A 14,392-nucleotide genomic window follows, 5' to 3' on the forward strand; every position below is an offset into this window, starting at 1 on the left:
GTGGAGTGTGCTTAATAAAGATGCACACGCACGTTTGTATACATAAAATAATATTTGCATAAAAATGAGATAGTTATAAGCATACTTTACTTTAAAGATACTACACTGAAATGTTTGATACTATAAGTTTATTATTTTTACAAACTCATAAGAAACAAATGTTTAGATGTACTGGTTTTATGCTTATATAAATATTTTTGCTTGCGTTTATTCCAATCCGAAAAACATTTTTAAAATGCACTATTTGGGTAGTCTGCAGCCCAATTAGCGATTTTTCGTTTATTTATTTTATGGTCGCAAAACTATACTATTTGAATGTATTTTTTATTTTCAGAAACATAAAAAAATAAATAGATTGAGTGAAAACAATACTGTTGAATTTACTAAAACAGTGGTCCGCCAACCTTGAGATTTTTGGGGTCGCAAAATTCAAAGAAATTTATTTGTCAATAATATAAGGCTTAAACAATAATCAAGTATCTGTAAAATATTAATATAAAATTGTAGTGGAAATTTTAAAATTAATTTTCGTGACGTCAGCAGAGACAAACAGGAGTCATTACCAATAGTCGCTACAAGGAGTACCAAGCGACGCGACGCAAATCGCGAACTGTCTTAGTCTCATAGCAAATTCCTGATAGTCAATACGTGTGACGTCTCCAGAAGATTACTTATGGTTAGCAATAGACTCGAATATAAAATAAATAATAAGTTGAAGTTAAATTGTATAATTTTTAATATTATTTTGAAAGTAAGAGCATTTAAAATAATGCAGTACATGTACGCCCATACTAATCAAGGGGTTAAAAACCGTTAAATTTTATATAGAATACGTTTTTTTAATTTAAATTTTAAAATATTTATCTCTCCACTTTTTTTTCGAATAAATTAATAATTTTTGTATATTATTTATTAGTCCTAATTTTGAAACATGGAGAAACAAACTGACTAACAAACTTGGCTGATATTTTTACGAAATCTATTAAAAAATATGTATATATAATAAAAACTACTTATATAAGCCCTTGAAATTTAAAGATAGTTAGCAAAACTAGATTTTTTGTTATGCAAAATACAGATCTCATTAGAATGTATGTATTACTTTGTAATGCTTGATTTAATAATCAATAAAATTGGGAATGTTGCCATTCTATAAAATGTATTATCTGGGGATGCTGCGTCTTGTACCTGTTCGGTGAATATATGCAGCAATTTTAGTATATCTTAATGTTTTTCATGCTGAAAAACTGTTTTTTGATCTATACATTTGGATAATTTATTTCGATTGCTTACAATAACGATAAAAATCCAAGAAACAATTCCATTAATTTTATATTAACCTTTTGTCAGTTTTCTAATTTTGTTGCAAGGATTATAGGTAGTCGCAAATATTTATATACTTTTAATTAAAAATAAGTTAATGCAAGTAGTATTTTAGTTAAAGCGCGAATCTATATTTTTCTAAAAAATCTGAAAAATTTGATCACACTGCTTATTTTTTTATACGACCTTATGTAATGTACTATATATTATTAGATCAAAAACTCAATTATATACCTCTAAAATTTATGTTGCACATTTTACAACAGTCAGATAATAATGCTTATTTTTTTATAAAATAAATAGATTTCAGATAGTTTTTTTTAAAGATATTTGATACAAATATTAAATATCAATCATTGATGTATAGCATGGTTTGTTCATTGGCCTTTACAAAAGCTCGTTTAATAAATCAATCGAATACTTTTCTGGTTTAGCAAAAAATAAAATTATTAGATATAGTATTTGTCACGCCCGTATACAACCACAGCGATTTAAGATGAAGAATATATTAGTTAGAGAAAACGTGTAGCTCACTTGTTCAAGCCCTTATATTACTTAGAGAACGCAAACAACCCTAAATCCGAGAGATTAGGGTCCAGCGGTCTGACCATCAGTCATCCTCAGCGATGGGCCGCTCGTCACAAAGGCGGCGTATAATTAATAGGCGCTCTATGTGCATTAGGATGGCACTCCATCACTGGGCCATAGGGCGGCCATGATTCATGGAGCCGGACCGTGGGCGCCCGCGGCGATAAGCCCGTCCCGCGCTATCTCCGCACCATCGTTTCGGCAAATGGTTATTAAATTACGCTTTAATGCCTCAAAACCGTGTTACTATCGGTTCGTTAGGCCGCCCCGTCGCCGAATTAAACCGTTTGCTGCAAACTGCGACTCATGAATATTCAAAGCGGATCCGCTTGATTAATTGGCGAATATTTTCCGCTGCAGCCCGCGGTTGGATCACTGTGTGCGTGAGAATTTTTAATGATTGGCGACTGCGACACGATTATTTTAGCTCATGTTTATGCGGCGGAGAAACGATTTAAATAATTTAGAATTTAATATTCATGTACTCACATTATGCATCCAAGACAGCTTTCTCCACATCGGATTGGAATGCACGTGACACTCAAAGTAAACGTCATCTCCTTCTTTGATATCTTCAGCCGAAAGGGTACTTCCAAGCATCAAGCTCACCTGAGGAGGGTCTGAAATATTCGCGATTTTCACATGAGTGTTGTGTATGATATTTTAAGCATATTAGTTTGCTTCCACTTACATACGACTTCCAGCTTCCAAGACGTTTCCAGAAACAGTGACAGGCTCGGGTTTTCAGCTCGACACGTGAGTAGTTTGCCGTCGTCTTCAGTGGTGGGTACGAAATTTAATTCACTGACGGTCTTATTTCCCTTAGTGTCCTCCTTTAGAACAAAAAAAAAATTTGGTTAAATTTTTAATGAAATTGAGCCCAATTAGATGGTAAATAAATATGATGTAAACGCTGTTATAAATAGGATTAATTTTAATTTCATCTGACGTTGAAGAATGTTAACGTCAGGGGAAATTAACGTTCGTTTAAATTGGCTAACTGGAATTATTATTTTTAAGCAAATTTATTTTTCAGAGATCCTTATCAACGGGGTTTATGTGAGCGTATAATGAATGTATAATAAGTAGATTGTGTATAAGAATTTAAAATTTTTATTATTATTTATTAGTATATTAATAGTTGACCTCGGAATTTTTACCGATTCTTTTAATATGTTTTTAAAAAAAATATTTTTCAATAATGTAGTAAAAAGATAGGTAAAAAATCTTATAAATTTACTTATAAAATAATGAGCTGTTTGCAAATATATTTTTCTTATTCAAGTATTTTTTAAGGTTATAAGAAAAATAATATATTTTTATAGCGAAAAGCGTAAATAAGTTTTTTTAGGAATAATATATAATATTATGAATTAAAAAAATGTTTTACTGACATTTATGTTGAAAGCTTCGTACGCTCTTTTCAAATGAACACGGAAGATTTTTTTTTTATAAATGGAAACGACTTTGCAAAGAAAAAAAATAAATAAAAATATTTAAGGATAGAATATCTTTAATTATTGTAATACATTTTTTCAATACGGATGTCATGACCACTCGTAATATTTTAGTCAAAATTAGTTAAAAACTTTTAAAAAGAGTCATAAAAATAATTAATTTGAGTTTACTTTTATGATGGCGTAAACAAACTATATTGCGTATCAGAGCAGACATTCATTAACATGTTATTACCAGTTTCAAAGAAATTACATTATAAATTTCCATAATTTGCTAGACAATAATAACAAGGGCTTTTTTAGGTAAAAAACCACTAAAACTCACTTCTTGTCAAGCGTTTTACTAAAGAAAATTATATTAAAATATAGTTTGAGTAAAATGAGCTTCTTCTATGCCACGAAGCGCATAAAAAAATAAACAAAATTTATCATATTTTATTCTTTACTTTAGACATGTCAAATCTAAAGTTAAACAAATAAATTTATTTCTTTAATCATTTTATAAATCTATTTAGCTAATATAACTAATTTTTACATTAAGTATACATATAAGTCATAATAAATAAGAATATTATATTTTATTTCTTAATGCACGAAGAAGGTGTTTCAATATTCCATTTAGAAAATCTACTACATTTTTGTGTATATTATCCTAAGAATATTACATATATACTAGCTGTCGTAAAGTACCGAAGCTAGTGAGTGTGCTAAAACCGGACCTTCAACTTTTTGGGTTTTAAATATTATTTTTGCTACGTTCTGATTTTTTTAAATCTATTTTTTAAATTTAATGATTCAAATTAAACATTAATATTTAGGATTTTCAACAATAGTCAAAATGGTTCAATCTATAAAAAACTACTTAACATTTTAATTCATTCGAAAATAGGTTTACAACTTAACTAAATATTTCCAAAAGAAAACGTTTTATATTATTTAAATTTAGATTTTCAACTTAAATATTTAATGATAAAACAGAATATTGTATATTATTTATATTTAGGTTTAAAACTTGAATTATAATAATAGGTTTAAATCTGGATGATAATAAAATTAAACACTGTACAGTAAAATATCAGTATAGCGAAGCTTACGGGATCAATGAATACATTTTGTTATCAAATATTAAAAGATAAATAGAGGTGATTTGGCAATTCAAGGTATACATACCAAAGTTGATTAAACAAATTACAATGCTAGTAATGATGAAAAATCTCGTATTAGTGTTAGCAAAACGTTACATTTGAGCCACTATATAGTATCGTTTACAGTTAATTTACAGAAGCAATAATAGATCTAATAACATTTACGTATGGCAACAATTAATATATGACATATTGCGACAATTTTGAAGAAGATGAAGAGATGCCAATCTACGTGTTTAATCCTCTACAGTAACTTCCGTTAATTTTGTTCTTTGGTTGTCGTTTAAATTAAATTTATGGATTATATTAGTAGTAATAAAGTGTTCCATGTTTACTCATGATAAGTTCTTATTGTTTTTAATTATTTTTCAGAAGCAATAATAGAACAATTTGATGACCTATATGACTACAACGTAGAATTGGTACATATAAACAAAGAGTGAATCTTCTCATGTTGAAGTCACTTTCAGCAAGTATTGTCTTTTTATTAACAACATACTACATAAGTTTGATGTAACTGAATAGCTTGAATTTGGCTATTCCTAGAGAGGAATAATGACACAACAAAAAATGATTAAAAACCATGACATATACATATTTTGCCACATCGGAATTAAAAATAAGCCACTCTTAGATATTTTGGTTTTCGATTATTTCAGGTATGCAATCACATTTATAATCATTGTAAAATGTCGTCTATTAGATAACATCCAAGAAAATACACATATGTATATTGAAATTCGTCACTCGGAACGGAACGATCTTGGTGATTTTTTTGCTACAATAATGGTTTTAATTTATTTTGTTGTTACCAAGCTTCTTCAGCTAAATAACCGATTGCATCACAATCATTGTCACGCGATCGTCGTAAAAGATAGTATCCCAAAATATCAATAGATAAAAAAATACGTTTTATTAGCATTTATACGGTTTGATCGACATTAACCTCAATCTTCATACGTACTAAGTATATATTATATGTTCACGTTTAAAACGAACCTACTTCAGTAAAATCTAACGTATATGTGCAATCAATCGGAAGCAATGATAATGTTTATGTAGTATAAAAGAAAAAACTCACTTTTCGGCCTCGGAGCCCGTTGATGGGAATTAAAAATTTGAAGATTTCATTACGAAGATTGTTTTATGATTGTTTGTCTAGTTTGATCAATGTTTTTCTTCTAATCCTCCACACATTATGTATATATTTAATTTTCATAGTTTTAACACACCTAGTTAATTTGCAATCCGATTATTTATATTTAGTCAAATCGAACAAATGAAAATAACTGTCGCGTAGCAAAATTTTGTTTATGAATATTAATTATTTAAAATTGTTGTCACGTGATGTCGGCCATCTTGTTTTGTACTTAAATGCTTGTTTTTCATTGGTCGAAACAACCGAATGCATTACCAGCGGTTCGAAAATCAATCGAAAAAATTCAATTTTTATTTTTATTAATATATTTAAATATATTTCCTTTGTTTACATGTATTATTATATACACCATATATAATATTTATATAATATTATACAAAACGATAAGATTTACAGAGTTGAGAATTTACCGGAAAATGTTTCATTTTAAGTTATGCGCGTCCGGAAGCGACGGCTTAAAACAATTATATTATATTGTAGATAGATAGATGTAAAAAAATTGTAAAACATATTTGAATAAAAGTTTAAAGTTATTTCTAAAGTTTTGTTCAATTCTCGTCTGACAAATACTGTCGATTTTTTTAGTGTTGGTATCTGGCATGAATGAAATTTAAGAAACCACATATCAACGTATCTGTGGTTTCTCAGATTGGTGGATATCTCAGAATATTGTGGATCCAGTGATTTAGTAAGAACAACACGCGTGTTATTTATGGGATTTCTTCTGGTCGTAACGAGGGCTTTTGTGTGTGGTCCAAATTGTTTACAGTATTGAGTTGTTTTCTTGTTGATGAATGATAATTTTGGTCACATTAAATTAACGCAAGTTTTGAGACAAAGATAGTTTCAAACGTGGTCATCTGCGTGTGGTCGCTTCACGAACAAATGTAAAATAGGATTGAAAAACATTATATATTTAAATAAAAGTTTATAGTGATTTCTAAAGTTTTGTCCACTACTCGTCTGACAAATCTTCTTGGTTCCTTTTTTAGTGTTGGTGTCGAAGGCCGAATGAAATCTGAGAAACCACAGATCAACGTATATTGAAGGATCGAAAAGTAGCTAAATTGATCGAGTTTGATAAACCAAAGTGCCGAAACTGTATTGATCTTGAACAAAGCTCTTATTAGAGTAATAATAAGATTCATTTGCGAAAGATCGCGTTTACATTCACTGAAAAAAATGGGAATAAAATTCAGAGCATATATCAAACGCAATATTTTTTCAGGATGTCTTTTCGAGAATGTATTTACAAAATCCTACGAATCATTTCTCTTTTGTTTTTAATAGTCTGATTGATATGTCTTAAATTCCATTTCTCCAAATGTCAATTAAACATCAATATCTTTAGACCAATATTTTTAGTTAAGTACGCGAGCCCAAAGAGTAAACTCAACATTTTTTCTATTTAGCATCCATTTTTAAATTTACTCTTTCAACGTGGATTAAAATGCTTTAGCAGCTGCAGCATATTTTAATAGAATCTAGAAGCAGAGACAATTTGGCCATAAAAATGCATGTCATTTAATAAAATACTGAATGAATGAATTTCAATGAAATCAAAACATTAAAAAAAATGAACACTGATTGCCCAACTTTTGCCCCTGAGCTATTTTTTATTTTGCCTCAAACATTTAGTCACGGAACACCTTTATATTTTGTATAAAATAATCGAATGGCTTAAATATTTTTTTAAAAAGATTTAAGCCATTCGATTAAGTCACTCAAAAAAAAATTCCCTTTTTGGACACTTACATATGTGTAGTCGTGTGCAGCCCCGCCATAATTTGACACGACCAATCGATATCAAGATGTAAAATATTATTTAAAAAAATAATAAAACATTGTTTTACAGATGGAATTTTAGCGTGGCGATTTTCACTTGTTATGAGTCGTGATATTGTTATATAAAGTCTTATAATTAACTAGATAACCTAGCATTGCCACTGTGATGGTACGATTATATTGCCTTTGATGTGGATTCTATAGAGGAATGCCATTTGGGGGGGGGGGGAAATAGGAGCATTTAACTTTCTTTGAATTTGGCCAAAAAAGTGCATGTCATTTAATGAAATACTATGACTGTTAATGAAATCGGAATAAAAAAAACGATCACTGACTGGCCAACTTTTGCTCCCCCAATAAAAAAAATTGAAATGACGTCCTTATTCAAAATTCCAATTCAAATTACACCTAAAAATATAGAAAATGAATATAATCACATCATATTTACGTAAAAATAAATAAATAAAATGTTCCTCAGACTCAAGTGTATTCACAGTAAAAATACCGTAGAAAAAGGTGCCGAAACACCGTTATGACAAAAAAGCCATGATAATAAGCTACCATTTTTTTTAAAAAACGAGCGCTATTAATGTAGCGTAATTAATAATAATATAAAACACACTTAAAAACTGACTATAATATACTTGTCTCATAATATAATTTGTATTAAAAATAAACAGTTTGATCTGACTTTTAATTAATTTTTAAAAGCAATATAAAATTGCGCTTAAACATAATTCCTTTTTGTATGAACATATTTTAAGGTAGAAATATATTTAATTTTTACTTTACAAATTAAGTACTTTATATCAGCGTTCTCAAACTTATTTTAGCTCGCGGGTTTTTTACTTTTGCTAACATCTCGGGGGGCAAATTAATGTGTAAGTAATTGAAAAGTTAGTACTTGTCACCTGAAAGTTAAAAATAATATTCAACTACTAATAATTATATAAAATATTTCTAACCCTATTATATATTGTATCATAATTGTCTTGTGAAAATAATTAAATAAGTAGGCGAAAATTGAAAAGTATACTTTAAAACAATAAGAGGAGTAAATAATATGACTATAAAGTTACTTATTTATAACAAAAAGTAAAATATTTTAAAATAAGAAAATTGTTTTTATATTTTTATCAACCATTCAATAAAATATATTCTACAATTCTACAAATATTAGTTTTAGAAATAATAATAATTTTAGTGACACATAGAAAAGTGATGTATTTTTAAGATAAAAACACATAAAATAATATACCCATATGTTTTTTTTTATACATTTAAAATTTAATTTAAATAGAAAAAATTATAATTATATTTCAAAAAAACATCTTTACTTATTACAGTAATGTTCTTAGAAACTTTATATAATTAATAAAACACAATTAAAATTTAGTAAATTAGTGCGTTAGTTAAAAAATTAAAAAAACGCGAAATCAAAAAAAAACCGCTTTCAGATAAATAGATAAAAGTGATGTACTTATAGAAATTTTGATAGAATTATCCAAATCAAATAAGTTTTGCATTTGAAAACCTAATTTTTTACGCCTCGACGCTCAGGCTACTACTTCGCTCTAAGCTCTAAGGACTTACAAAAGATTTACTAACAAAACATTTACTTTTAACCTGTATGCTTCAATTTAAATTGAGTCAAAATGTATTATTAAATTCATTTTGATAAATATTAAATTATGGGAAAACCACATTCATAATAATAACTCTAGTGATTGGATTACTGCGGTGTTTTAAAATGTAATTTTATTTACGTAATTCTGCATGAGTAAAAAATAACTCTTTATGCAGTAACAGTTGAGTGCATTAAAATTATAAATATAAAACGTATACATAAACGTATGTTCTAGCTTTCATTTGTGATGAAAAATATTTATATTTCTCATTAAATTATTTATATGCTTATCAATCTATATTTTTATTATCTGAGCTTTTTGTCAAAGTTTTATATTTACTTTTATTTATACTGGTTTTAATTTTATTTATAAAATTATTAAAGTCTTCTTTATAAATTTTCCCATACATTGATGTATGTTCAAATAAGCACATACATATACGCCTAGCCTAATATATCATTTAATAACTATATTATTTATATATATCTTATAAAATAAAGTATGTTTTTGTTCAGGTGTAATTTATAGGAGATTGTCAATTTGCTTCGATATCCTATATATTTTTCAACGGACGCTACAACAGTATTACGTACAAAGCACACAAACAACAATCGGAGCTATAAACGCTTCCGTAGATTTACACACCCTATATTGTGCTCTCCACCTTTCCAAAAGGGTCGACTCTTTGCTCTTGCTATCGTCCTTTTTGTTTCACGCCTCCGCAGGATACGATCAATGAGCCGAGGACCGTTCTAAGCTTGATTGGATTTATGTTACGGCCAGTGCTAAAAATCGCACTGCTCCATCTCCAAACATCCACCTTACCACCATACCGACCCACCCTCACAGACAATTTTCTGTCTTGACCCTAAGGTCCCGCGAAATCCGTTTACGCTCTAAAAAAATGCTACACTCCGATTGTTTCATAAAAGTTTAAAGGCAAACGTTCAGCACAGATCGATGTCAGCTTAAGATCACTCCATTTACTTTACAAGACACTAACCCTAGCACAACGGAATAAGTTGTAAACTTATGACTGACCCTATATACTATTAGAGAAAATGCTTAGCGTTATTAATGAAACAAAGAATCAACCTAAAAACGTTATATAATATTGTACTTAAATATAAAATTGATTATATTAAAAAAACAAGAATAGAGCTACTTCTAATAGATAAAGTAAATCATTTTTGCTTTGAAAGTTGTGCTTATAAATCTAAGCATAGTACAAAAAACCCTCATCGAATTTTGACATTGACTAGGTAAAGTTAAAAATAATAAAGTCAATTATAATGATATCATTTGGCTGTAAATATTCCCAATGTCTCATATATGATCCAATAAAGCATATTCGACAGTGATATTCGTGGAATTGTAGGGGGTGTTGCACCCCAGCCTTCCCTTCGACAGGCAAAGCTCAGAGGGGGCACGGATCTTCTTTTATCTTCCACGAACGAGTTCACATTGACTTTATGGTCTGGAAACAGATTTTGGTCAGGCATAATATTTACGATGAAGGAGCCGGTGTCCTTATCGCGCCAAGGTTGCGCACCCCTGGCCAAAAATGGAATATTACAAGTAATAAAATAATACATCGGCCGTAACGTCGGGGGCGTTGGAAGCTTTTAACTTATTCTTTATACATTCATATACATATATATGTATATACAGAGGGCACAGGGGTGTGTATATAATAATATAATACTTAGACCCAAAAAATAGGCTTTTAAATCGTCGGATATTAAATTGAAGATAAAACGGAATACAAGTGAAACGGAGTAGGTGGGGTGTGTATTTTTTATCTGTTCTCGGAAATTTCAATGTTTCAAATCTGTTAAATTTACAACTGCTTAGGGTTGAAATGTATAATAAAGCATTTTTATGTTTGTTATTATTTATGTTTTTAATATTTGATGTATATGAACAATAATGCAAATAAAAGCGTAAATAAAATAATAATGATTCTGTAGTTATTAATATTGTGGCGGCTGACACGTGTCACACGGATAGAAAAATATTGTAGGAGTAATTAAAATGACGCAGCGAATTGCCGAAATATGTTATTTTAATAGTCAAATACAGAATCGACGGTAAAACGCCCCCCAGAGGTCTTGCATCTTTTCATTGGTACTACAAATATATTATTGTAATATAATAATAAATAAATATATTGATAATGAATTTGAAAAAGTAATTTATTTTTTATTTATTTAAATAAAATTACGACCATCGGGAGCTAACAGGTTAGTCCAATGGGTCACGTTGCTCAAAACACAAAACAAAGTATTATTTTAATACATAAAAAATGTAATAAAAATAATAGTAAAAATCATAAAATATTAATTAAGAACAGTTTATTATAAAGCTCTAATTTTTTTGTTATGATAAATATTATGACAGGCGTAAACCCAATACGCTACAACGGGCAAATCTGTAAGATCAGATTAAATCAATCAGACTTACTCTGTACAGACTATTTTTAAATTTTAAAATATCTAAAAATTAAAAAATATCAAGAATACTTATTACACCATACATTTATTAAACAAACTATATGATTTTATGGTTATATACCCACGTATAAATTATTTTGAAAAGGCTCTTAACGGATGATGGTAACTCCAGTTAAGCGGTGTAATTCGATTGCAGTGCCGGATTGGGAAAATAAACGACGTGTTAATTTGTAAAAATGCGCGTTCGTTTCGGTTGCAGGTTAATAAATAATAGTGAGGGTGTGATTTACGGTCTGGCTGTACGTTTGCGGTATTAAATTTAACTTTTCGTTCAAAAACGCGGGTATTAATAAAATGATACATTTTATGCGAACAATGTAATACGTAAAGAATGCTTTATTGGATTTTTCTCACTGATAAAAACAAACAACATAAAATGTTATTTGTGTGACGTCACACTAAATAGGTTATATTGTAGCAATAGGTTTTAAAGTCGATATAATAATACTCATCGGAGCTCTCCAGCTAAGGAGAAAAATACGCCAATAGCAATATAAGTATATAAGAATTTAAGTATATATTTATATAAAGATATTTGGAAACTATTCATTCTTGTATTTCATGTATTTTTATGAGTTATTGTGAAAAACAGTATGTGCTATTGACAATGTTTTGTTTTGCTGATAACATATGCATGGCGTCTTCTGTTTCAAAAAACTTCGCTGATATATTTAAAATAATTTTGAGTAAATTAAAACTTTATAGTCACTAATAAATTAGTAAAAAATATATTTTCGCGAGTGACGCCCATTTTCATAACGACCGAAATAAATTATTTTCTTTATTATTTTTATATTTCAAATTGTTTTACCTTAAATTATATTAATAAAAATAAAAATATTTGATTATAAGTGAAACTGACTTTTAAAGCTTTTACAACATACCATTCGTTAAAAAACATGCGGTTTTACGAGCTCATGATGCGCTGGGTTTCGCGCTGGTGACGCGACTCAGCTGCCTATCATATAATGTGCATAGCGTGGAAAGGGTTAAAACGCTGACACTGCAGTTGATATATTTAATGTTAGATACAAAGAGCTGGTTCGGTTCGTATAATTTAATTTTAATATATTATGATTATACCTTTTGTTTCAACTTATGTACTATGTATTATTATTTACTATTGTGAGGTATTTGGGTTACCTAAAAGGTCACGATGGTCTTAATATGATTTAAATATTAAAAATATATATATTGTTTAGCAAACTAATATGCTTAGCTGTTCGAGTCACTGTCCTAAAGTACACGAGGAAAGGCATAAAAAGGGCGTACAATAATAGAATGAGCGCGCTTTGAAGTTAAAGGTTGAACACGTGCCGCCACTGAAATCGCTCCCATCACATGTACGCAAACAATCAAAGCATACGCACACAAACATTCTGCGCCGTTTAGATAAACATAATTATAACAATAATAATATTTTTGTAATGAATTACGATGCGTGTACGTGTGTATGTGTGTTATGAGAGCGTGTCTGGTGATGTGCGTGTGACGACTCAATTATAACCCTAGCCCTGATAAGCACTCGCGTGAATCTTAAAGGCGCCCACTAAAATTATATAACGACCCATTAGAAACTACCTAGATAAATAATTTAATTGTTATTCCGAGCAAAATTGCCACTTGTGTATATAGTCTTTGTGTGAGTGTGTGTGTTTTCTTGAGTATAACGCGGAAATAATGAACATTAAACGTCGTTGGTGGAGAGCTGTTTGTGTGTTATGTAACCTTTTTGATACGCTAGACCTTGAGATAAGATTGTCAATATTTTGGGAAATTGTTTTGAGAATGTTAGAATATGGAAATGAGAATATAATATGTTTTTTAATGTAAATATATTCTAATTTTTTGTCACAAATATTTATTATACATAATGAAATATTTCTAAAAGTAAACTAATATATACATGCTATTTAGGTGTCAGAATCGGATGGCGGTGTTAAATGCGAAAAAGTTAAATTTAATAAAAAAAGGTAGTAACGAGCATTCAAGACTGATATAAAGTAGTCGTTGAAGTTCTGAAGTTGTGTGTTATTAATGTTGTGGCGAGAGACACGTGTCACACGCGTAAAAAAAGTAATTCAAATGCCGCAGCGAATTCCCGAAATATATTATTTTAATTGATCGATCGATCGTAAAGCGCCCCCAGAGGTCCTGCGTCCCCTTAATAAAACCACAAATATATGTTTTTTATATTAATTATTAAAATGTAACAAGCTAATACATGACGACCCTTAAAAATAATAAATAAAAAAACCTTCTAATTTGATCCTGCTAAAGTACTCCGAATTTAAATAAGTTTAACAAGAATTTGGCAAGTAAATTTTAAATAAAATAAGTAAAAGTCCCTACGAAATCTATCCTTCATTTCCATCATGAGCCAAAATGAATAGTGTATTTGATATTGTGAAAAAAGGGTCTAAAATTTTTATTTTATATTTAAAAGCTGCAAAAAATAAAAGCTATAAGCAATATTTTTTTTAAGGCACTCTCTTTCATCATAATTTATAGGCGACACTTGCTCAAAAATAAGATTAATTAGTAAGAAAAAGATTTTTTTAACAATTACTTATACTTAAACTAAGCCATATTTAAATAAAAAATGTATAAGATAAAATTCACAATACATATTTTGCTACTCTTCACTAACGTCAATGTTTTTTTCGCTTCCTCAATATTTTCGCGTGCCGAATCGGAAAAACAAAACTAAAAAACCTTGAGTCGTTATTTTACGCTTTCTCTCTTTCTCTCTGTTCCGAAGTAAAAAATAAAGCATTCTCAAATCACACGAGGA

At 29.2% G+C, this 14,392-nt stretch overlaps 1 protein-coding gene across 1 annotated transcript in view; it reads right to left on the reverse strand.

The window, feature by feature from the left end:
- LOC148225949 (kin of IRRE-like protein 1) overlaps positions 1-14,392 on the reverse strand; it is a 152,843-nt gene that overhangs the window by 42,683 nt on the left and 95,768 nt on the right. The window contains exons 8-9 of the mRNA XM_088203691.1: positions 2,603-2,744; positions 2,401-2,531 (exon numbers count right to left, since the gene is read on the reverse strand). Coding sequence (XP_088059817.1) covers positions 2,401-2,531; positions 2,603-2,744 — 273 coding nt within the window. The remainder of the gene's footprint in view (positions 1-2,400; positions 2,532-2,602; positions 2,745-14,392) is intronic.

This window comes from Plectrocnemia conspersa, unplaced genomic scaffold, assembly GCF_051122295.1.
Source record: "Plectrocnemia conspersa isolate PC_06_02 unplaced genomic scaffold, ASM5112229v1 ptg000014l, whole genome shotgun sequence".
Classification (NCBI taxonomy): domain Eukaryota; kingdom Metazoa; phylum Arthropoda; class Insecta; order Trichoptera; family Polycentropodidae; genus Plectrocnemia; species Plectrocnemia conspersa.